General features: G+C 42.7%; 1 protein-coding gene across 3 annotated transcripts in view; it reads left to right on the top strand.

Annotated features, from left to right (window-relative positions):
• The window catches only part of POMGNT2 (protein O-linked mannose N-acetylglucosaminyltransferase 2 (beta 1,4-)), a 30,665-nt gene extending 5,347 nt beyond the window's left edge, over nucleotides 1–25,318 (top strand). For 2 of the 3 annotated variants that reach the window (XM_056485398.1, XM_056485399.1), the window contains one exon: nucleotides 23,006–25,318. In XM_056485398.1, coding sequence (XP_056341373.1) covers nucleotides 23,098–24,834 — 1,737 coding nt within the window. In that variant the 5' untranslated portion in view covers nucleotides 23,006–23,097 and the 3' untranslated portion in view covers nucleotides 24,835–25,318. Of the gene's footprint in view, nucleotides 1–15,078; nucleotides 15,374–23,005 lie in introns of those variants that run through there. The other variant, XM_056485400.1, reaches the window with a different exon arrangement.
• The last annotated feature ends 489 nt before the right edge of the window (nucleotides 25,319–25,807 follow it).

Here is a 25,807-nt window from a genome sequence, read left to right as displayed (position 1 = left end):
AACAGCATCAGTGAAATAGCCACAGAGCTGCTTCTGAACCTGGAGTTTTCTGCCATGGGACTGTGCTCAACTCTCAGAGGGTGGCACAGTGTCCCCACTCTGACCCTGTGCCCACCACAGCACTGTTCCTTGTGGACCTGAGGCTGGAGCAGGTTGTGCCTGCTGGAATGTTATTTGTACTTCACATGGATCAAAGGCAGTTTTACCTGGATTGAGGGTAGGTCGACAGTCAGTGTTTGACTTGCATGACTGACAGTGGACAATGCAATCCAAGGTCTCTCCTAAAAGAGTCGCTGCTGAGGCTGATTGGGTTTTCAAGAAACCTAGACCCAAATAGAATCTGCTGCTTGCCAGAGCAACAGGGACATGGGAAGGGTGGCAAACAGAGAGTCTTGGATGTGCTTCAAGTTTGCAGCTACTCCCAGGGCTAACCACATGGTTTTGGTGTTCCTGGAGACCAGGCTGGTGCTGGAGCAAGACCAGGCTCCAGAGTCATTGACAGAATTTTCTCAATTGACGAGCAGCATTGTTAGTAGTACATACTGCCTTTAATGGAGAGGCATCTTTATTTAGAAGTCTTTTCTTCGGGGAAGGATGAAATATACATATAGATATAATGAACAGGACAAGCTGGAGCTGTTGTGTATCTCCTTTTCTGGCATGTTTAGGACAAAGGGTGAAACATATACCAGATTTTTTTTTATTCCCATTCCTCTGCTTATGTGTGGTTAGGATTTTTTTTTCTGTTAGAATTTTTTTAATAGATAGATATGATCCAGGACCATCTGGTGAAATTTACTGTTGTCACATCTAGGTTTTCTGATGTATTGCCTGTCAAGTTATGTTGTATGTTCAGATGAATTTCTCATATGAACTGCTGACAGCTACTGACAGCCCTGAGATGGGAAGTTGGAAGCCTGGGGGGAAGAACAGAGGGGCAGAACTAGCTTTAAAAATGTAACTTTGATTGCTTTTGATTGGTGGGCTTTTATTTCTGATATTTTTGGGTGACTTTTTTAGTGAAGAAAGGTGAATGAGTGAGCTGTAAACCAAGTACAACTAAATGCACCTAAAGTACTATAATTTTACTTGGAAGGTCTTGGCAGTCCACCTGTAGTTTTGTTGTTGATTTTTTTTTCTTTGACATTGGGCTCTGTAGTCTTTCTCTATCTTTAGCTCTCCATCTGTAGACAATCTCATATCTACTTAAAATGCAGCCTTTTCTTCATCCTTTACTCCTCAATCCTTATCCAGTTCTTCTTTAGAAAGATCTCAAAATATTTTTGTATTTATTAGGATACCATTGGGTGTCCTAATAATCATAGTATCTCATTATGCTAATCCTTAATCCTAATAATTTTGTAGTAAAATAAACTTAGATTTTTGACAAATTCTTATTAACCTTTGCAGACAGATCACATGTATAAAAGCAATATGCAACTCTGAAATAACTACAGTAATTATTTTCTTGCTGGTATAATCTCAAATAATTAATTAAAGTAGATGGTTTTTGATGTAGAGGTCCACAGTGCAATTGCATTTCCTTACACACTGACGAAGATAATGCTCTATTTTGTAAACCAGAATCCCAACAAGCCATAAGCACTTCAGTTTTGTTCTTCATTTTTTTCTGCCATAATTTGAAGCTCCAAGTAGCAATTATGGGCTGGTGACAAGATAAATTTCACAACTTGTTGTCATTCATCATTTTTCAATTGGCTAGATCAGAAGAGAAGTGATTTGTGTTTGAACTTTAAAGGTTTTTAGTTTATATAGTACTAGTAGAAAGCATAGTACAGGTATTTCTGAATGGGTTGGGAGGAAGCCTGTTTGTAGACAGAGGTGGGATTGTACTGCAAAGGCACATCCAGGCATGGCTCTGAACACAGACTCACCCCCTTCTCTCTCAAAGCTGTCCTGGTTATATCAGGCCTCCTGCTCATTACATCCTGCCTAACCAAGTGTTGGTGAAGATGGAAGTCACCCTTGAAAAGGAAAAAGCTTTATTCCATGGAAATTTGGATCTTAAGATGACAGTCCCCAAGCTCAGGGGCTCTTGCTGAGGAAGGAGCTGGAAGGCATTTACTTGCCTCTAGTTATTCCTGTGAGTCCTTGATGCTGCTTCCTGGTCTGGGCACTGCAAGTGCCCTTCTGTGGCAGCCGAGAGAGACATCGTGTTAGGGACCACTGTTGTGTACTCCAGTCTTGTTCCATACTTTTAAAGTATCACAAAAGGAGTCTTGGAAATGATCCCACTGCTGTGCTGTCATAGGGGAGGGATTGGGTATGCAAGGGTCAGTGTAAAGTTGCAGCAACACTCCATGGTGGTGATGGTCTGTGTTGGAGCATTGTTCTCATACTGCTCAAGCATCAGCTCAGCTATTTTCAGAAGATGCGGACTTTGAAGGAAACCCCATAGATGGAATATGGCCAAATCCTCTGCCTGTAACATGTTTGATAGCACTGCAGGGTGGCAAAGCTGGTCTTCAGTCCTTAAATGCATTAAATTAACTCTGGACAAGCTTGCTGAGAAAAGGGTAATGAAGCGGGTTCGAAATGGGGCGTGTGCGCTCAAGCGCGTGTGGCGGGTTTAATGCTCCAGGCAGCATTCCTGCAGACACGTGGCTCAGGAGCAGCCAGGTCATGGAGCACACTGTGATGCTCGTTAAATGTATTGCAGACCACAGATGCAGCCAAAATCACTTAGCCAGGCATAAAAGAGAAAGCCATTTAGGAAGGAGAGCAATCCCATCAGGAGGAACTTGTGAGAGGAGCTGGATGCAGTCTGGCATAATGCTGGCTGTGCAGGATGTGTCCTAGTCAATACCCTCTCAGGCCCTGCCTGAGCCCATTGTAGCAAAAATTTCAGCATTCTGATAATGGAGGCTGATGAGGATCTCAACACATGGATTGTGTTGTTTCAGGTAGAGGCAGCATCTGAACGAGTCTGTAGTGTGACTGATGTTGTGCAGTCTTCATCTTTACTTCGTGTGAAGAGGTGGGAGGGTGGAGATTGATAAATGACATTCTGCCTCTAGCCAGGTCCTTCAAGTAGAGTTCCTTTGTCTGAAGGAGTACACAGCCCATATGTAGTTCAGAAACATGTTTAAAAATAGGGAGTTGCTGTCTTTTATAATCAGTGAGCACCCAGGTCATATCTTGCAATATGTCTAAAATGAACCAAGAAAGTGTGCATAAACAGCACTGATAAATCTAAGCCCTTTATAAACTCAGAATAATGTGTATTTTCCATGTTTAGGTTGAAACACCAGGAGCTGCACATGGATTTATTCTTGACAGTTCTTCTGAAATCACATTTAATAGAGATGTTCTTTTCAGATGTGATCTGTAAACAGATTTTTTTGTTTTTTCTTTTGTAGTAAATGTTGCTTCCCCCACTATTTTTTTCTTCTTCAAGTCTTTTCTTACTTCTTCTGATTTAAACCTGATGATGTTACACTATAGTTAAATTATCAGAGAGGGCGAGTGATATCAATGTCCTCCACCTTGTTGTAAAAAAATCTATATTTTTGTTTTCTGCAGTGTATTGAGAGCAAGATAAACGAGCAGGGTGTTGCCATCCTTTATCACAGTCAGAATGATAAATGACATGTCCTGGAAAGTTTAAAGATGTGTAAGAATGCAAATCCTTGGCCTCATAAGGATGTGTGTGTGAAAGTGCTGATCCAGCCAGGAGTTAGGCACATCCTTAAATCTAAGCAGAAGCATTGCTTCCATTGGGTATATATGCCTGGCACCATGCTGTGTAGGGTAAGCAAAGCTCATTCTGTGAAAGGAGGTTTGACTTGTTTTAGTGGTTTGAAGTGGAATAAGAGAACGAGCCTTTTCCTGTCCCCTTGAAGAGCAGTCTGAGGGTAGTGCAGGTTTAGCTGTTCCATGTTACTGTCATTGACTCAACAGTGTGAACTGATGTCTATGGAAATCCTGATCCTTTGATACCTTACAGTGCATCCCTCCACTTCTCCCACTTTTCACACTGCCTGTGTCTGCTAACCATGAGCAGAGAGCCTTGTTCTTAGCAGGTGATACAGCACTGCAGCCCCTCAGCCTAGAAGGTGGAAGCACTAGAAGACAATGAGGATGTTACATGGGAGTGCATAACTTTTCCTTCCTAGTAAACAGGGAAATATGTAGAAATTTTCAATAATTCAAATATAATTAAAAAATAATTTTCAATAACTCAGCCAGGAGGGCCAACCCTGTCCTGGAAGGCATCAGGGGCAGCATCACCAGCTGGGTAAGGAAGGGGATTGTCCTGCTCTGCTCTGCACTGGGGCGGCCTCACCTCGGGTGCTGAGGGCAGTTTTGGGAGCCACAGTATAAAGAAGACATTTAACTATTAGAGAGTGTCCAGAGGAGGGCTGTGGAAATGGTGAAGGGTCTGGAATGGAAGCCTGGTGAGGAGTGGCTGAGGTCACTTCATTTGTTCAGCCTGGAGGACACTGAGGGGAGACCTCATTGTGGTCTTCAGCATCCTCAGGAGGGGAAAAGGAGGGACAGGTACAGATCTCTTCACTCTCATGACCAGTGACAGGACCTGAGGGAATGGCCTGAAGCTGAGTCAGAGAACATTTAGTTTGGATATCAGGAAAAAGTTTTTCTCCCAAACGGTGGCTGAACACTGGAACAGGCTCCACAGGGAAGTGGTTGTAGCACCAAGCCTGACAGATTTCAAGAAGCATTTGGACAATGCTCTGGGGTATATGGTAATTCTTGAGATGTTCTACATGGGACCAGGAGTTGGATTCAATCCTGATGGGTCCCTTCCAACTCAGCATACTCTATAATTCTATGATCTTTTCTCTATCTGATTCTTTTTCTGGTTGTCTTTTAGTGGAAGTGCTCTTTTGGCTCTGTTTTCTTTCCTCCCCTGTAGTTCGTTTTCTTGCCATGTTTCTTGCTTCTTGTATTTGATGTCATGTGTGCTTTCTGAGGATGCAGTGTGTTCTCTGCTCTGGTTGCTGTCCACATATTCCTGGTAGTAGGAAGTCATCTATTTCTTTCCTCATGGATTTGAGCTAGCTTTCTAACTGGGAGGTGATATATCATGTTTGTGTGCTGATGGAAATGTTTTTATTTGGCTTTTTGGTACTGAATTAGATGTCATCCCTCTTACATCCTTAAGACTCTAAAAGAGAGATGGAGGCTGAGTTTTCCTGATGCACTGATTTTACAGTATCAGTTTCACTGAATTACCATCAGCTGATCCAACAGCATTGCAGCTGGCACTGAAATTCTCACATTCTTCTCCTGTGTTTTAAGTGATTTTGTTTACTTCATACAGTGCAATGAGGTCTCAAGCTCATGACTGGAAATTTCGTGGTGTTTTATTGATAAATACAGATCAAAAAGATAAACTCCCTGTTTGGTCTTTGTTTTTTTCTAGAGCAGTCTTTGAAGTTTGCACATTCTTCTGTTGTACATTGTTTGTCAAAGTATGTCTTTTTTTTTTTGTTCTCTATTCCCCTCCTATTGTTTCTTCTCTTCCCTCCCTTTATTTTAGTCCTAGGTCTTCTTTACTCTTTTGGGTTGTTTTCTTTAGGTTTGAGAAGAGGCACACCTGACTTTAAGTATAGTTGGCTATTTAGAGTTAATTTGGAAATTCTCCTTACAGCTGCCCTGTAAGCAAAGAGCTCAGTAATTTGCCCCTTCATCTCTTCAGGCTTTTCCCAGTGTCAACTAAAAAGTTTCACAAACTCCTCCCATCCTGCCTCCAGCTTTCATTGCCTTTTGACCATCATGTGCTTCAAAGCTTGCTTTGTCATACCTGTGAGAGACTGTGCTCCACAATTCTCACATCCAAACCAACTGATGTTTCCCTTTTCCATTGTAAAATGTTTCAGCTTTTCCTTTCAAAACACACATGCAAGTTTTCTCCTCTCCTCTGGCCTTTGCCTCTGTCTTATAAAACTGCAACAGAGATCTAGGTACTTAGCGGCTGGACTTCTCTGCTCAGTTGCATCCAGGAGCCCCTTCATCAGCTGCTAGGTGTTCTGAAGGCCACATGTGCATAAAAAGGGGCCAAGGGCCATTTTGATATTAAATAAGGATTTCTTGGTTCTTGTGTGGAGGTGGCATATATGGAGTTTGGGATTAAAGATGGGAGGAATAAGAGTTTATTTGATAACAGAAGAGGTTTCTCGTATTTATGAAAAAATGTTTTTTTGTACCACACAGGTTCCTTGCCAAAGTTCAGCTGAGAAATGTTATTAAAGATCATGTGTTTTCACTTGCAAAGATTTCTTTGTATATGGTGTTAATTGCCTTTCCATCTTTTTACTATTTTACCTTAACAATTTGATTACACATGTATTTTTGCTCTCAAGAGACAGTGGGTGTGATACAATCTCTGTTTTAAACTGTTATCATGTAATTAGCAGGGTAAGATGTCTCCAAAGTCTGATCTACTGGCTTCTTTGCTGCTCAAGAAGCAAAGAGCAACTGAATTACAGGATTTGAGTCCTTGACTGGCAGTCCTTGTGTAAATTTGGCATAGGCTACTTTTTTTTCAGAGAACCATCTCTTTCTTCAGCTTAGAGCTGTGTATTAGGACCATGCTTTAATGACATCAAGAAATTATGACATGTTTCCTGGTTATGCTCTATGCACCCCTTGTATTAAAGTGGGCTTGCACACAAATTTTCTTAGTCATCTAATTCTGTTCACTGATAGTAAACCGTGTAGGTTTTTAAAGATTCCTCTTGTGAAGTCTTATGGCTAATACTGAAAAGTAATCTTTGCTCTCCCTTCTCAGAGCTTCTAAACCAGACTGTTTGGGATATTTCTACTACATTCTTACCAAAGCCATGCTGTGAGTTTTTAATGTCTTCTGGTGCTAAAATTTCACCCATTATGTTTTATGGCTCAATTTTGCATGCTCTTGGCTGAATAACACTTACTCTTGGCAGTTCAGTTCTCTTCACTGCTGTACTAATGTGAATGATTTGTTCCAAGAGTGGTACTCAACTGAGAGTTTAGACCTTGGTTTGTTTAAGCTCAGAGACTCCTGTGCAGTTTTAAGCTGTAAGGAACTTTTGAATGACAGGTGACCAATGAAATACTTATGCATAGTCTATGTAACCTTGGAAATGCCTTGAAGGAATTTGAAATCAGCTGCCTCTGTCCCTTCTTCTGTCCAGGAAAAAAAAAAAAACCCTTCTGAGTTTGTGTGTAGGAACTGCACTCTCCCTACAGAAGAGGAATGCACTGTGTATTGTCAATGATTCCCTGGATGTGATGGGGTTTTGCATGTACTTCTGGGAAGCAGACAGTCAGATGTAGTTAGGGAATGACCACAGTCCATCACACAGAACACTCACTGGTAAAGCCTTTGATGCATTGGAAATGAGTTCGTTGTGAATTGCTTTGTATCTTACTTTGCTGTTGTTTTCCCCTCTCCCAGCTGGCCTCATGTAATGGAAATTGAGTGGGATAGTGGTGGGTTGTAAATTGAAATCCCTTTGCACCAGAAAATTAGTTTCCCTGAGCAGATGAGGCTTTCATTTGTAGCTATGTGGACAAAAACCTCTCCCCAGAAAGGTGTGTGACAGCACTTTCATGACCTCTTTTTTTGCACTGACTCAACCGTATCATAAACTCACTTTGTGAGCCAAACCAGACTCAGGCTGTTCCTGCTGTTGTCATTTATTTCAATTTTAATTTCAGTATATTCCTGCTTACCTTTCACAACATAGAGGAGGTGTGGCAGGAGGGAAGAGGAGGAGTGGTGAAAAATAAAAATGTGCACAAAGATTAATTTGCTGTGTAATTTTCTCTTTTAGAAGAAGGAAGAGACACACCTGGGAAATTAGGTTATCAGACCTCTAAGTACACAGATGAAATACTGTCCTTTCTAGCAGATGCTGTGGTGTTGCATTGAGGCAGTCACTCAGCACTAATACGATATGACCAGATTCATTTTGAGGAGGCATGATGTGGTTTTCTCTGTGTGTCTGCATTTTTACTGCCTTTAGCTAAGTTAGAGCCTTTGGTGCTTATCACTTTTTTTCTGCTCCTTGCTTCCGGCTGTTTGTTCTTTACTACTTAGGTTTTTACTCATGTTCATGTAGAGACCTGAGAGTTAATAGAAAATGAAGACTGGAGTTGCTCTCACCTTCCCTTCTCCTATAAGGTTGCCTGGGACAGTTCCATATACATTTAATATATGGCTTTGCAGCATCTTGGCTTCTGACTCTGTTACGATTGTGTCAAATATAAAGGCAAAGCTGGGAAGCTAGCAGCTCATTGAAATTAACTTCTTTGAATGTATAAAATCACTGATTAATCATCTTTTAACGTGGGTATAATCATAGAAGAAATATGTAGTCTCTGTCTTAATTGTTATCTTTTATATGAATTTTGCAATAGTCATACATATGTATTGTATACAAATATATATATACTTAGCACAGAGGTCACAAGGCAAGCTATTATACACAAAGTTCTTTAGTTCTTGCTTAATTTATGTGCATGTATTGTCCCATTGAAACACAGGACTCTTGCGTACATGCTTATTTTTAAGCCTTAAATATATTAAATCAAGTGAGAGGGTTTTTATTTCAGTATATTTTGGGCTTTAATTTGGCTCATCACCTCGATGGTAAAGAAATGATGGTTATTTTTAAGTCACTCAGCAAGATGGTTGTTTGCTAGTCAGTCCTCAATCCCTGACTTCTGCACTTTCTTGTTTCACATACTTGCTGCAGTAACACATGTGCAGATTTGGGTCTTCGTAGTTGCAAGAGAAGCTTTTTGTGCTGTAGCTTTAATCCCTTTGCCTGGAAAGAAGGGTTGGCTACCTCAGCAGATTGTTCCTGTCAGCCTCCAGGTCAGATTATAAGCACATCATGCTGCCACAGAAGGAGTGAAGCAGGATGAGCCAAGGCAGGAAGGTTGTAAATGTCTTCTACCTCTGACCTCTCCAGACTTGGATAGGATTCACTGCCAATACATATGTATATTTTAGTCTTGTCTTCAAGGTCACAAGACCTTCCTCTTTGAGGCTGCTGGGTGTGACAGCACTTATGTTGTTACTATGGCTCATTTTAGGAATGCTTTGCTAGTGAGGGGGTTCAGCCCTGCTCCAGCCCTCCCTGTGCTGGGTGGCTTCTCTGGGGAACGGCTGCATCGATGCCAGCAGAAGCCTAGAGATGGAAAAGCACATCCTGATGTAGGAAGCTGCCTGGAGAGCCCTTGATTCTTGAAATACTCTGTAAAGTAGCTGAAAGACCACTCTATTCCTGGCTTTGCAAATATCAGCACATGGATCCAGAGCTGTACAAAATGAATGAGGGCAGATGTTTTTAACTGGAGCCGTCTCAAACAGCAGTTGGTTTATTGGGCTGATGTTGCTCTTCTCTCAGTGACAGTCAGGTTACACTTCAGTTACTTGAAGAGATTCTCATTGCCAAAGACTTGACTCAGCATTTGATGCAACAGAGGCAGCAGATCTTGCTGGTAGGAAGGAAGGGAACAGAAATGAGCTGCTGTGGCAGGGTTGGGTAAGGAATCTCCCATCATCGAAGGGCCACAGGTGAATAGCAAAAAAACTACTGTGTCAGTAGTTTTGCAGGTGTTCATCTTTTAACAGATACTTCCTGCTTTTTCTCTGAAACTTTCACCTTTTTGTGTGTATTGAATGTCACGTAATCTATTTATGGGGGTGTTAAAACCTCAGTACAAGTGGGTCACAAGGAGGGCTTGTATGGAAATGATACATTGATTTATTGGTGGGGAAAAAATTGGGAAAAAATTGAGAAAAAATTAACCACCTTGGTTTTTATTAATATTCAGATAAATACAACAGCAAGTCTAATACAAAAATTTTCCATCAGGTCAGGCTTGGACTTCTTCCTCCTGCTGCTGTGCCCTTGATAAATATGCCTAGATTCAATAGTCTGTCCATGAATTTTCAAGCTGCTGAAGGCATAAAGAAGCTCTTCTTAAGTATTGAACTGTAAATGGTTGCATATGACACCTGGAGGAGTTGAAATGGGTTTTTACAATTAATTCAGTGTATTCATCACACTTTTCCTATTGTGTGCAGCGGTTCATGTTGAAGCTGAGAAAGGTGATTCATTTGCTTTCTCCCTCCTGTCAGTAGCAGCAGTAGCCCTCAGAGCAATAGTAAATGCCTGGCCTGCAGCCATGTGTTACTGCTTCTCTTCTGGGCCTTCTGATAATGCTGTAATCAGATGAGGGACCAGGTAAGCATTCTTCTTTTCCATAGGGAAAATCAGACTGGGATTTTTAAGTACTAATCAAAACCCAGTTGTTAGGATATTTTTTAATTGGCCGACTGATATTTTTCAGTCTTCTGGCTTATGCTGTCAGAAACCTCCATTTTTTTTCCTCCTGTAGAAGTTATTTTACTATTTGTGAGACCTAATGCTCTGTTCTGAAATTTCACATGACTGTCAGCAGCCCTGGAATGTGCTCTCCACCCGGAACATGGATGTTTTGTGTTCCCTTAGAGTCAGTCTAAAAGGTTACTCTACAGGGAGGGTATCCTGTACTCCTGTCTGTTGTTAATATTACCCTGCTATCCTAGGAAGAGGGTTGGGTTATATGCTGGCTGCATCCTTTGAAATGTGAGGATGTGTTGTACAGGTGTGGCTGAAGGGGGCGTTGGAGGCAAAATAATCAGTTTGCAATTATGGGACTCAAAATGGCAGTAAACCTTTTTATTTCCCCTGATTTGATTTAGATTCTCCTTTAGCTTGGCTCTGAACTATTTTCCTGTCATGCTGCTGCTCTAGCTACTTCCAGGCATTTGTCAGAGACTGGGTAATTGAAGCACATGCTCCAGCTTGGATCGAAACTGCTGTTTTGATCAAGACTGTAAATGCTCTTACTGCTTCCTCGTGGAGTTCTTTCCATGAAGTACTAGGACTTGGATTTGTAGGTTTGGGCTCTCAAGGTTTTTAAGAAAGCACAAAGTCTCTGAATATGGAAAAAATGGAAGGTTAGAACAAAGGCAGCTTCAGGAAAAGGTCCTATCATGGAATATTCTGAGTTGGAACGCACCCATAAAGGCCATCCAAGTCCTGGACTTTGATCCTTGAAGCCCTCCTGTAATCCTGCTTGTGAACTGAGATGTTCTCATCAGTTCTGGAACAACTGCAGCCCACTTGCAAACCAGTTGCATAATCCAGTGAAGGCAGTCAAATTCTTGGACTTCTTAAGCCCTTTGGATACTTCCACACGATTTTTATCTGTTCACCCCTATAGATCTGTCTAAGTGCCTGTCAGTTCCTGAAAACCAAGTTTTGTATTTCTGTTATGTCTCTTCCTTTCCATACCTTGGCACCCCTATGATGTTCACATTCAGGGGTGTTTTTCCTTTCAATAGCTGTATTTTGCTGTGATATTAACATGTTAATTTCCTAAGATATCTGCTAGACTTGCTGTTTGTCTCAACAGGAAAAGAGTCTCTCTTCCTTTTCCTCCAGCATTCCCAGGACAAGTCATTCTGACAGGGCCTCCAACTTGAGGCTAAATTGTGGGTTCTAGGGGGTTTCCCAGGCTTGCAGGAGGCCCCTGGACCTATTGCACAGCAAGTGGTAGGAATGGAAGGTGGGGAGCAGAGCATGTCAGGCTTGTGGCTATTCCTCCAGCAGCTCTTTGAGAGCAACAGGGACAGACCTGGTAACTTATTTCTCTCTGTCCTTTACCATGTTTATTCTTTCAGTTGTGGTCTTGGAGGCCCCAGCTTCTGTCTTGAGTCCTGAAGCCCATGAATACAGCCTTGGAATACACAAGAAGCTTTGATTGTTGATAGATTTTTGACAGGAAGGTGCTCTCATATTAATGGATGCTGGTGTGGTACATCCCACCCAGAGCCCATTCACAGATACAGTCTTTTGGTCTGTAAAATGGGAGATGTGTTTCTCAGGTGAGGTTGAGGTGAAGTGCCATCTGAAAGAGGGCAGATGATCTTCCTGCTGCCTGGGCAAAAACAGTTAACAAATACCAACTGTGGGAAGCACCAGGGTGAGGCTGTACCCAGGGATCTCACAGGCAATGTTTTACCCTTGGTTTCTCATGTCAGTCTTGCTGAACATCATTGACTTACCAAACTGCTCCTATGAGCATGAATTATCTCAGATTCCCTTGCAGACACATTGGCACTAATTACATTTGCAGGTGTGCAGTTGGCAAAGCTGTAGGAGAGGGAATTGATTTATCTCTGTTATCCTGCTGACCTGTCGTTACTGATGGCAAAATGGAAACTTGAAAGAGCACAAATGACACCTAACTTGAATCAGCTACCAAAGCCATCTCCTGCCTTGGGAGCTTGCAGGTGACTCTCCCACACCTTTCTTGCGTCCACACACTGCATACAGCTGCAGAGCAGACCAGTGTGTCCCTGCAATGCTGCTAGGGTGGTTCCTAATAGGTGTGAGCAGTTAGCTCATCCTAACAGAGTGAGCAATTTAGCATATGACAAATTCAGATAGCAGATAAATATATGTTTTATATGTATAAAACATGCATATATCTACAGAGGAGAATATATATCTATGAATTTGTCAGGTTGATGTCAAGACGTGTGTGTGTAAAATACATTTGATCATAATTAAACATTTTTAAACCTAGTACTTATGTAAAATTTGCATCCTACATCTCTTAAACCTGTCATTCTTTAAGCACTTGGGCAAAGTGGAGTTTGGCCCCTGAGATATTCTTCAGAAAAATACCTTTTACCCTGTCAAGAAATATTCTTGTTTAGAAATTTTCACTATTTGGCTGAAGTCCTGGTCCTTTTGACATGAGTTTTAATTTTAGCTTCTACAGAATTAAAATATCATCCTCTCTGTGTGAACTCCCAATCTTGGTGTCCAGAAACGAAGCGCTTCTTTTATGTCCGTTTTGTATTTATCAGTATAAAGACTTTTTGTTAGTTCAGGCATAATTTTTTTTGTGCTCTCAAACTGAATACACTTTTGGTTCAAAAGCACTGCAAGAAGAATAATTTCTTATAGAGAGTCCTTCTGGGACTATAAATAATAAATGCTGTGACTCAGTGTGATGCAGGCACCTCTGCAACATATATGTGCACTGAAAAGATTCAGTAAACAATGATTTACCTGTTCTTTGTCAGCCCTAAACCAAGGGGGATCTATTCAGACTTCCTTGCTAGCTTGATGAGTTTTGTTTGTGCTGTACTGCTTTTTAGGAGTTCTAAAATGTGGTGCTGTTTTTGAAGGCTGCAACTTTATAAGGAGTATTAAATATTCATCAAATTCTTAGTTCTGAGCCAAGACCTCCTATTCAAACCTTACCAGCTTGTTGTAGGTGCTGACTGTGAAGAGCTTGGGACTGCCACACTTAGTGTCTTATGGTTCTATAGAAATGGACAGTTATTATTTCAGTTGCTGGAATTATTTGACTATGGTTCCTCCCCACCCCTTAATGATGTAATTTTGTGCTTTGTGATGTGGCAGATTGACAAACAGGACCCTCTTCAGGACTGGCGTTAAACTCTTTAATAAACTCTAAGTTTGTACTCTATGTACAATTGTGATAAATTGTACATAAGAAATCCATTAATATAATTCATTCCAGAGATAAAGAAGAAGCTTATTCATAAATAGAAGACCAGTCTGTATATGTTGTCCTTTCTTCTGCAGAAAAATAAAAGCTTGTCTAAGAGAAAGAGACCAACATGGTGTGTCTGGGTTATCCGGGATCCCACTGATAAAGTCGCTAACCAGCATCTGTGGGGTCAGTGGAAAGGCTCCTGTTAGCATCAGTGGGAGGTGGGGCATGCTGTGGAGCTTTTTGAAGTGCAGAAAGCACAAAGTGAAGATATGTTTTCTCAAGTGAAGTCAGCTCCTAATCTAACTCCACACCTAGAGTTTCAAAATTCAGAGGAAAAATAACAGACATATTCCATACAAGACAACATCTTTGTATTCAGAGGGGCAAAAGGACAATGAGATGGTCTTAAAAAGAGAAGGTGATTTTGGATTTCCTTAGTCCCAATAGGACAGGCTGACGGCACTGGGTGGATTCACTTTGCTTTTTTTTATTTATTTCCCCCAGGCAGATGTGACTGACCAGTGTCTCAGATATTCCCTCAGGGCAGGCATAGGCACATGCTGTAGTTCGAAGTCCACCTTGAGCACGTGGGAAGAGGTGTTAGAGAACTTTTATTCTTTTGTATCCTTCTTATTTTACCTGTTAGGTCTCAAAGGGAAAATCTTCAGACAGATATTCAACAAGATGTGTCCTGCAAATATACCGTCAGCACATTTGCAGAGCCTCGTATGTTTGCTAGTGATCTGCCTGCAGGAGTGTCCCTGCAGGGCTAGGATCACACTTCTGTGTTTAGTGGTGTGACTTTGTGCCATGAGCCTTTTGAAGAGCTGTGATGTGCATGTAGATCCCATTGTGGGATAAGAACTGGAAGTGTTGCCAGTCAGTTCTGTCTGGTTTGCCATCTTCATGAAGCTGCTCAGTCCCCACAGGTTCAAGCTTTGCTGTGAAGGTTGGTGTAAGGCGCTCACCTCCATGAGCTTGTGTGCAGTAGGAGATTCTCTTATAAGATCCTGGATAATTTCTATGCCTTTGTGTTTAGGAATTACTTGTTCCACCGTAAAAAAAAAACAAAACAAAAAAAAAAAAAACACACAAACAAAAAAAAACCCCTTTACTACAAAAATACTGTTCCCTGGATCTCTGAAGGAGGGCAATCACAGCCTTGTTCAATTCGAAGCCATTTGCTGACCATCACAGCTGGGAAATTGCTTTCCTGGTGCCAAGGGAATTACTAGAAAGCATGACGAAGGGCTTTCACGTCTTCAAGCTAGGGGCATTTTTTCCTTTCTCTCTTATTGTTTTCTTCTTTTGTGTGAAGTATTTGGAGTAGCGGTGGCGTTAATGATCCTCAAAAGCAGGATTTCGAAATTTCTGTCCCCCTCCCCGAAGCAGTTTGCCGCCTGTCTCCCAAGACAAGCTCAGCTCCGTGGAACAGCACGGTGGTGTTTGTTTCAGTGTGGCCGCCCGTCGGGGATTTGCAGGAATACTGCAGCAAATCATCCTGCATGCAAGGCTGACCTCTGGGAGGCTAACAAATTGAGGTGAGCCAGCTGGAGCGATAGGACACCGCCGGCAGACAGAGCATGCTCAGACCTGGGGAGAAAGGTAGCTCAGGCTGCAGATGGTGCGCGGGTTACGGTGCCGAGAGCTCCTAGATGGGATTTTTGCTTTTTCTTTGTGGTGATGAGGAAGGAAGAGGACTGGAGAGTGCTCGTTCCCCTGCAAAGCATAGCTTTAAGCTGTCTTCTTTTTTCTTTCTCCTGTGAAAGAGAGGCACGGGATAGCATTTCCTGTTATTTAGCAACACCAGGTATGCGTGCATGTGCTGAAACACTGATCTACCAGTGATAGTACTTCCAAGACTAAAAGGTTGCAGATGCTCGGAATTACTGCATTTCTTTGCTGGGTGTCATTGTAACTGTGCTGTGTTTGCTGTGCTGATCACATACGGCTCAGAATTCAGTTTTGCTGGCAGTCCTGCTTGCAGTGTACTGAGGAGAGGGGGGAGGTTGGCATGTTTTCGATGATATCTCCTCGCTCTCCCTCTCCATGCAAGTTCACACTGAACCCCTCCTCTGTGTGTGCACATGTGGGAAGGGAGTCAGTGGTCCATTTGTAATCCCACGTCTTTGTAGTCCCTCTTTGTTTGACTTGTGGTTTGCTTTATCATTTTTAAACAAAAGCCTAATGGGGAAAACATCGCTGATATGGACTAAATTCTGTACGTTTGCAGAAATTTATTTCTTGCTGGACACGTGCTGCTAAGGGATTACTTTTTTTTTTTTTTTACCTTCCCCTAAAAACATGCTAATGTGGAGCTTGTGGTAACCAAGGAGGGATTTTCACTGTTCTTATTGGCTGCTCTGTGCTCCGAACAGTTTTGGCTCCTGCTTAGGATTTGCAGCACACCGGAGCGGTCCTGGGCACCGTGCTGGTGGAAAACGGGGAGAGCTCAGGCTGGAAATGCTGCTAAGCACCAGTCCCAGTACCCGAATAACACAGGTACTCTGCCCACTGGAGAACGCAGAAAGAAAGGGTAGATAAAATACAAATGGCAGCTAAAGCCCAGAGGCACAGTTGGAGCGGCTGAAGATCATCTTGTTTAGTACTTTGGGATTTCGCATCACATTCTTTTAAATTCAGTCTTGCAGCGTTAGTGAATTTTCCCTTCAGCCACCCCCGCTCCCTCTTTGCTTTAGGCAGACCACTGAAGTAAGATAAACCTGCTGCTCTCCTGACACTTTTTTTCTGACAAAGGTATCTTGTTTGCAGACTAAAAGCAAGAGACCAGGAAAAACGAGAGCTTTTTTACTCGTATAACAGGGCTGTTAATGACAATGTAACCAGATAGGTTTCAATGGGATGCTCGGGTGAACAAAGATCAGTTGGCATGTACTCTGCCTGTTAAGCTTTCCCCTCTGTCTAGCCATGGTAATTTTGAGTAACTTGTGTTTCCATCTTTTGGCTTGGGACTCTCAGAAGGTAAACAAGACTTGAGGGGCTGAGAGAAATACCATTTTTTTATTATTTTCCACCTTTTTAGCTCATTTTTCTTGCATCCCTTGCCTCAAGCTTGTTTATCAGAAATGCATCTTTTTTAGGGAAATTTTCTGGAGATATGGGATTTTGTTTGAGGAAAGGGTTTCATACTCCATTATGGATGGAGAACTTGGAAATGCAGATCTTAAAAGCCCAAGAAGTATTCTTTGCTTTGTGGCTTGCTTCTATGCATTGACTGCTTAGTGTTAGAATTTTTTTTTAACCAGTTATTTTGTAGATCAAGACAGGAGTGTCAACAAATATTAAATCAATGGCTGCTAGTCATTGTGAAATCTCTTCCTGACCCAGCTTTCACAGACTCTGAAACTAAATGAAAGAAAACTTATATTTTCTATCCATAAGTGCAGTTGGAAGGTGTTCTGTAGCCACCAGTCTTCTCCTTTTCATATGGAAGGTACTCATGCAGTAGGGACCATTGCACAGAGCCTCAGTGTCCTTGGTTGCAGTCTTGTATAGAAAGATTTACAGTTTTGCTTTCTATTCCTCACTTATGCTGAACCATAAAAACTGAAGATGGACCTAATTTTGATCACAACTGTCTGTACATAAGGTTTTTATAAGACAAGGGTTTTTAAAATATATTGTTACGTTTTGATTTTTTTTTCTGAATAAAGCTCTATTTTAAATTTTTTTCTTGAGACTACATAGTCAAGATATTCTTATTTTTCATATCCTTTCTTTGTATTAGGCTTCAATAATGATATTTTTATCTTTAACTGCTGGGCTTACTCCCTCTACAAGAATCTGCTCTTTTCCTGTTTAAAAAGTCAGCACTTCTACAGTTGGCTGCTTTTTACAAAGAAAATGTTCCAGTATATCAATCATTCAGTGTACCATCGTTGCTTTAATATGCTATGTACTGTGAAAGATATATGTATCTCATTAAATAAATAGAGTGAATAAGATTATAACAGCTTTTTTGGGCTGTGGGGATTGACTTGCTTGTAGTTCTTTGGGAATCTGTGACAGAGATGAGAATAAAAGCAAATTCTTGGCTGCTGAATCCTAACTCCCCCTCCTTCCAATTGGGAAAGTTGCCTTCTAGCAACTTCTGCTTTAAGGATGAATGAAGTAGGTATTTAAAACTGCATGTGTTATATACACTGAATCCTTAGCTAAGCCTCTTTAATCAGGAATGGGAGAAAGAACAGAAGACATTTTGCAGGGGGAGTGCAAAATGCCATGATGTTTGCATGCATTTTTTTCCTGTACTGGTCCTGGAAAGCCAGTCTAGCAAGAGATGGAACCAGGCGTGGGGAATGCTGATGGAGAAAATGTTCTTGAGGAGGGAGTATCTGTTCCTACCCCTCCCACTGTGTTACTGTAGCAAGAAGCCCATTTCCTGCCCATGCAGCTCTGCCCTAACTTCTGTGGCAAGGGCAGCCCCAGTCCACTTCCAGTTGTGTTGTGTTTCTGGGAACTGTGGGGATGGTTCTGTCTGGACACTCTGCCACCACTGGCAGGCTGTGCACAGGAGCTGACCAGCTGGGCCAAAGCCAAATTGACCTCCATGAGGAGGCATTTCCCTTTGTGCACAGAGTGGTGATGCTCTGTGGAAATGTGTCTCCTTCATGCTTTTTGGTTTTCCATTTTATGAGGCTTTTTAGCCTGCTGTAGCTATGGGAAGCTGAACATTGGCCTGGAAGATGTTCAGGCATTGGTAACAAAAGTTCATCAAGGCCTAAATAGACAAAACCAGCACTTCTCATTTTGTTAATATCTGCAGGAATAGGTGACCGCTCTTTAGGTGTGCTGGTCACCCTGTTCACCCTTGTTCTCCCTAATCAAGCTCTTGGTTTTTTACCCTTTGGGGGTCTTAGTAGTGTATATTTCTCTTCTTTGTAGTTGGGATGTTTTTTTTAATATGGGTTTTGTAGCTTTTCTCCCTATTTCTTACCTAGATTGCAGTTTTTAAAAAGGAGAAGAGATTTGGAACACTGTCCATCATATTAATAGCTTTAGTGATTCATCCTACTGTAGCTTCACAATTAAAAAAAGAACAACAGAACTCGTCTCCTAAATGAATCCAAACAGTTCTTTATGCCAACTGCCTATTAGTGGAACTTCCTCTCTCATCCCACCCACTCTGATCTCCTAGGCATGCTAACAGGAGATGGAGAACAGTGTCTCTATCTATGCTTCCTGTGAAATTACCACTTCCTGAGGATGTTTAATACATCAGATAACCTGTAGCTAACAGGCAGAAGGTGCTGCTGTGTCCAAACTTGCTTAAGAGTGGTATTGACCTGCAAGACACTGGAGGGCTCTGCCAGAAGTGCCTGCTGTACACACCAAATGAATGTTCCTGAAGACTTTACCTGCTCACCAGCAGCCAGTGCCAGTTAGAGGAGAAGCAGCTGGGCTGTGAGAATGAAACTGTGATGCTTTTGCTATGTGAATGGGGCGGAGGAAGAAAACTGGGTAAGCTCTTCATGCCTATGAACTTTTGGAAAAAGAGTAAAGATGAGCTGACCAAAAATAGAGTGCCTCCCACAGGCTCTTTGCTGCTGGAGCGGCATCCATTGTGGCTGAGCTGCAAGCCTCAGGATATGCTTTTTAATTCCCCTGCACAGTCTTGAGCTGCCTCCACATCTGTGTTTTTGCTGAACTCCATGTCTGGCTGTAAGTCTGCTACCCCCTGTCCTGTCAGCATGACTGCCAGGGAAATCTGCCTCTTCTACCTCCCTCTCTCACTCCTGCTGCTCCCCTGCAGCCCACTCCTCTCAGGAGTCCCCAGGGGCACATCCCATCCCCTCCCATGGGACATCATGGCCCTCTGCCAGCTTGGCAGCGAGAAGCTCTGTGCAGCTTCTACATGCATGTCTCTTCTGGCTTGGCTCTGGTCTGTCAGTTGTGTCTCCTGGTGCTGAAGGATGGCGCTTTAACATTTCAAAGCAGAGAGTGAAAAAATGTCAGTTGAATCAATTTCCTTGGTAACTGGGGCATATTACTCACGTGGAGCAGAGCCCTGGTTATTCCAGTGACACTAGGAAGCAAGAGAGTGGATGAATGTAGTAGGGATGGAGAGGAGGGAGTCTGTGGGCAGCTCGGGGGGTGACTGGCCTAGAGGCTGCCCTGTATGTAGAAAGAAACAGCATCTGTGCTCTTAAGAAAAGTAGCAGTGTGTCTGGCCTGCTTCTGCAAGTGCCTTTCAGTTCTTAGGATGTTCTCTGATGACACTGTGGGAGTGGTGGCTCTAGAACCATTTCATGAAAGAGATTGAGTAATGAATTCCTTTATTGTGAAGCAGCTCTCTTCCGGTGGAAAACTAAATACTTTCACCTGTTTCAGTGTTACCCTCTGCCTCTTGGGAAAGTTTCTTAGCCCAGGTCTACTGCTGGTGACAGCACTTTATGACTGATCTCAGCTTGGGGGGCTGAGGAACCAGGGGACATGGAGAGTGATTGCTTGCCTTTACTCTCTTGGTGTAGCCTCTCTTGGGTATGTAAAAGCCAACAGTGGGATTGTTTGTTACTATTTTTATTCTATCGTTCCCTCAGGGACCAAAAATTATAGCTCCTGAAGGTCTGTTTTCACTGAAAGTGTCAGATTGAAAAAAAGGTGGATGATAAAATGTGGGAAAACAGGCAAAGAATTAAGACAGTTCTCTGAGTACCTGTGAAATTCTCCTTTTATTTCTGCATGCATCACCCCTTCCTGTCTCCATCCCGTTGTTCACTTCCATCAAAAGCAGCTTTCTCCCAAGCAGTAAGAATCAGGATTTATGAACTGGGAATACGGAACAGAAATGAAGATGGATTACTTTGGCATTGCTAACATTTAACATATATTCCTGACACCTGGTTGGCTAAAGCACATATACATACTTCAGCTAAGTGCAGGGAAGTGAAAGAGCTGCAATGAGGGAAGAGGCAGAAAAGGGCCTTGCAGGTGATTTTTACTAAAAAGCTGAGTTGTTCATTCCTACCCATTTAGCAGGTATGGCTGTGGCAGTCTGAAATGAGAATTGCCAACCTCTGAACACTGGCTGCGTTCATCAGGCTGCATCTCTGAAGTGCTTCCTTTGCCCTTCCCTTGGGGCTGGAGGAGAAAGAACAAATCAGTCAGGAGTGAAACATTTGAAGAGGCTGTTTTCAGGGAGACCTGTTTGGCTCAAGGGGTTTGTAATGGTCGGCAGAGCTCTCCACCACCAAAATGTCCATGAAATGCAGGTGGTATCAGTGGTGTTTTTATAGGGCTCCTTATGCCTTGGAAACCCACACATACACACTCACCTTCCCATAATGGAATAATAAAGAAGCTCTGTGGTTTTCCCTCCTCTGCCAAGTTGTTGCTACTTACATTGACTCCACTGAACTTGTAGGTGCTTTGTTCTTCTGACCCAGAGAAGTTCACTTTCACAATGCCTGCAGACTGGCCTTCCTTTAAGTGTGTGCTTGCAGCAGGGGACTTACTTGTTAAAGGTTTCCTCCATGTACTGATTATCAGTCTTTGCACATGGCTGCTGGGGCTCAATCCCTTCCTTGCTGATGCTCTTGAAGTCAGTTAAAGCTGCCCTCACAAGATGAGACGTTTGTAGTGAAGAGGTTATGTACAGAATTGGATGATACCATTAGACATTTTTCAAAGACAGTGAAGAAGTAAAATAAAGCTTTGAAAGTTGGTACCAGGAAAATAATTCAGGATCTGTCCTCATCAAAAATTTCTCTTCCTGAAAACTGGTTTGATTGCATTAGCAGAACATGAGGGATGTACTGCTGTCCCCAGTGGGGTTCCATTCCAATTGAAATTAATTTGTTGCTCAGATCTCCAGAGATTACCTCTTGTGTTTGTGTGGCTTAAAGCTAGTGCTCATTTCTTTGGCATTATTCAGACCCCCATGTACCTTCAGTTCTTCGTAAGACAGATCTCCCAGGCTGTTGGGATCTTATGAGGTGTAGGAATCCCTTCTAACTTCATTGAATTCCATGAATGATTCTCCATTCAATTCCAAGTTGCAGGATGAAGCTTTTAAGTTGCAGTAGCTGTTTTCAAAGGAACTCCTTTGGCAGTAGAGGAGGTGTTTGCTGTGGTCCCAAACATGCCTGGCTAACTTCCTCCACATTATCATGTACAAATGTCTCTTGGTTAAAATGCTGAAGGATACTTGGGATGTCAGAACGTGTTGAGAACAGCTTGAGACATTGCTTTTTCTTTTTCCCCCACAGCACACTTGCACCAAAGGAAATTCAAAATTGCTACATTTAAAAATCACAGCTAGAAACAATCTAGTGGAGTAAATACTAATCAGAAATTTCCCTTCCTAAAGTTCCCTATGAGTCACAAGTGCAATTATTTACAGCCTGACTAGCAGTGAATCTTGATGCATAATGAAAATTGAAGCCCATAAATTCTGTAGGTGAATCGATACCTCAATTGAAGTTCACAGTTGAAGTTAAAATCAATACTCTGATATAAGCCAGTAGTGTTTCTGCATAGGAGGAGAACAGTGGCAGGCTCTAACAGAAGAAGAGCCAGGGAGGCTTTGGAGCAGCACAGAAAAGGTTCTCAGATTGGGATGGGAAAATGCCAGCAGTGAAACCCTTCAAATGCATTAACTTATCATTTGTATAAGGGCTGGCTGTGCTGTGCGAGCCAGACTCGCTCTAAACGAAGGTTTGATTGCTTTAATGACACATCCGTTCCTCTCATAAAGAGCGGAGCTCTCCTCTTTCCCGTGCCAATATTTCTTTTGGAAGACAATGGCAGTTCCTAGCCTTTGATCCTGGGTTGCAGCCAGAGCAACACCGTAGTGACTTGGGATTCTCCCTCAGGGCAGTCTATGGACCTGCAAGTCCTTCCCCCACCCCTGGATGAAATGAAATTGAATGTGATGTTCACCTGGTTCACATTGCACACTGGAGTGTAGCGAAATCTGTCCTGGCAATCCTCCTGGATCTATTGCTACCTGCACAGTGAAGGTGAGGGCACTGCCGAGTGCTCTCAGCCCTACAGAGCTGAAGGAGGAGCTTGGTCTCCCAGTGGATATGGCCCAGTGATTGTAGTGCTCTATTTCCTTTCACTGTGGGAGTGGTCTGCAAAAAGCACAGTGATCCAGAGTCCCAGAGAACATATTTTTTCTTTCTAAAAGATCTTGACAGAGTTCATCCTTAAACTCTTTTACATTTTCTTTTTCAAAAGCATAGAAATGGAAATGAGAGAGGAGCCTTCCTGTAGAACAGCTCCCAGATCTGCTTTTTTTTTTTTTTTTCCCCGGTTTTGGGGAGAGCTTTGGCACTGCTTTCTTTTTTCCCCTAAATCCCAGGAAGGGGGGGAAATTGCTGAAAGAAGCCTAAACTCTCTTGAATAGTCCTTAAAATATGATTTTTGGTGGAGCTGTAAGCCTGATGTTTAAATGGTTCCTCTCTTTTATTTTCCACAGGTCTTTGCCCTCACCATGTCAAAGAGTGTTAATGATGTGTTCCCTCTCCATTGCATTCCCCACCTGTCATCCTGCTAGGATCTAAGTACAGAATGAACATAGCAGCTGTGTTCAATGCCCTGCTCGTGTCCATCCTCGCTGCCGTGCTGTGGAAATACATCAAACTGCTCGATCATGCTGCCACGGTGGAGGAGGAGCTGCTCCTCATGCGCCAGTCTCAGGAGCTTTCTGAGGCTCAGATTGACTACCATGCAGCTCTGCAGGCCCTGGTGGAGAACGGTACCCGGATGGTTTGCACTGGCAGGATGCACACGGACCGCATCTGCCGCTTCGAGTCCCTCTGCTACTCCACTGAGGCCGAGGAGTTCGTCTACTTCCACAGCAACTCCTCTGTCATGCTGCCCAACCTGGGCTCCCGCAGGTTCCAGCCGGCTCTGCTCGACCTCTCCTCTGTGGAAGACCACAACACCCAGTACTTCAACTTTGTGGAGCTGCCAGCTGCCGCGCTGAAATTTATGCCAAAGCCGGTCTTTGTGCCTGATGTGGCGCTGATTGCCAACAGGTTCAACCCAGACAACCTGATGCACGTCTTTCATGACGACCTCCTCCCCATCTATTACACCATGCAGCAGTTCTCCGACTTAGATCTGGAAGCACGACTCTTCTTCATGGAAGGGTGGAATGAAGGTGTTCACTTTGACCTCTACAAGTTACTGAGTAACAAGCAGCCGCTCCTCAGGGAGGAGCTTAAAACCCTGGGCAGGCTCCTCTGCTTTACCAAATCATATGTGGGACTATCCAAAATCACCACCTGGTATCAGTACGGATTTGTCCAGCCACAAGGGCCAAAGGCTAACATCTTGGTTTCTGGTAATGAGATCAGGCAGTTCACCAAATTCATGATGCAGAAACTGAACATCAGTTTGGAGGAAAACTCTAGCGAGGAGTACATCGTAGTGTTCAGTCGGACAATCAACAGACTTATCCTAAATGAGGCAGAACTAATCCTGGCTCTTGCTCAGGAGTTTCAGATGAAAACCATTTCCGTCTCTCTGGAGGAGCACTCATTTTCTGACATCGTGCGGTTGATCAGCAATGCGTCCATGCTGGTCAGCATGCACGGGGCCCAATTAGTCATGTCGCTCTTCCTGCCAAGAGGGGCCACCGTGGTGGAGCTCTTCCCATATGCTATCAACCCCGAGCACTACACCCCTTACAAAACTCTGGCAACCCTGCCTGGCATGGACCTGCAGTACATTGCCTGGCAGAACACGGACAGGGAGGACACCGTAACCTACCCGGACAGACCTTGGGATCAGGGCGGGATCGCTCACCTGGACAAAGCTGAGCAAGAGCGCATCATCAAGAGCACGGAGGTGCCGCGGCACCTCTGCTGCCGCAACGCTGAGTGGCTGTTCCGTGCCTACCAGGACACAAAGGTGAACATCCCGTCTCTCATACACGTCATTAGGCAGACTGTGAAGTCTAAGCCCGGACCCAAGAAGCAGAAGTGGTCCGGTAGCCTCTACCCTGGCAAAGTGAGGGATGCCAAGTGTCAGGCCTCTGTCCAGGGCACGAGTGAAGCTAAACTTGCTGTGTCCTGGCAGATCCCCTGGAATCTGAGGTATCTCAAGGTCAGAGAAGTAAAATACGAAGTGTGGATACAAGAGCAAGGGGAAAACACTTATATGCCTTATATATTGTCCCATCAGAATCACACCTTCTCAGAAAACATTAAGCCCTTCACGATATACCTGGTGTGGATACGCTGCATCTTCAACAAAAATCTCCAGGGACCTTTTGCAGATGTGCTCTTGTGTAGTACATAACCTGCTGCACTACCTGTACAGCTCTAACCTGCTCTCCGCTCCATCTGTGGTTTAAAACTTCTTGTCCTGTAGTTTGTAGAGAGCTGAAGAGGACTAGACTGTACCAGTGCCTAAGTGTCCGTTTTATTGCACTCCACATGTATTCTTTCAATGGTATTTATTTCCAGTGAGTGTTTGGGAAAAAAAAAAAAAAGAGAAACCTCCGTGTTCTTCAGAGTAACTTCCACAGGTTAAATTACATGCTGAATACATGTAATTGAAAACAGAATGGAAGTGAATTGTGTGTACCTAGGTCGTGATTTAAATTTGTTCCTATTGTGTGGTGACTATTTAAGCGCAGCGTTAAAGCGCAGTTAATTCCATGGCTAAGTGGGCAATTCTCATCAGCTTTTTCATTGTAAGTTATATTTTTTAGTAATTCTTGACTGTAACTTTGAGTTCAAGATTTTGTACGAGAGCCTTCATTAAACTGCTGTAAACCTCATCAATACTTTTTTGCATTTTCTTATTTGTCTAGAGAATTACTGTGATAGATTTGTCCATTGCTGTGACAAAATATTTATCTGTAGCTTCCTATGTTTATATATTGACTGAAGAGAATAACTACAGACTACAGCTTCATGTTTAAAATCAGATTTTACTGCATCCCTATTGCAAAAGGTTGTAGTAACAGATAAGAGGTAGAAGGGATGAAGTAGATAAAATAATTTACCGTGTTTTAGAAGTTTTCATTTTGTGAGTTATGTACAGGTGTGTGAGAAAGCAGTGGGGTGATTTGGGAGAGCTGTTGGAGAAGAGATTGCATTTACAGCAATCTGCTCAAGAAAATCCTTTTTTTTTGTGTGTGTGTTTTTTTTTTGGTTTTTTTTTTGTTTGTTTGTTTGTTTGTTTTTGTTTTTTTTGTTGTTGTTGTTGTTTTTTTTTGTTTTTTTGGTTTTTTTTTGGTGTTTGATCATAATAATCTGTTGATAAT

This window comes from Oenanthe melanoleuca, chromosome 2 (genome assembly GCF_029582105.1).
Source record: "Oenanthe melanoleuca isolate GR-GAL-2019-014 chromosome 2, OMel1.0, whole genome shotgun sequence".
Lineage (NCBI taxonomy): Eukaryota > Metazoa > Chordata > Aves > Passeriformes > Muscicapidae > Oenanthe > Oenanthe melanoleuca.
This window is presented reverse-complemented; position numbering and strand designations above follow the sequence as displayed.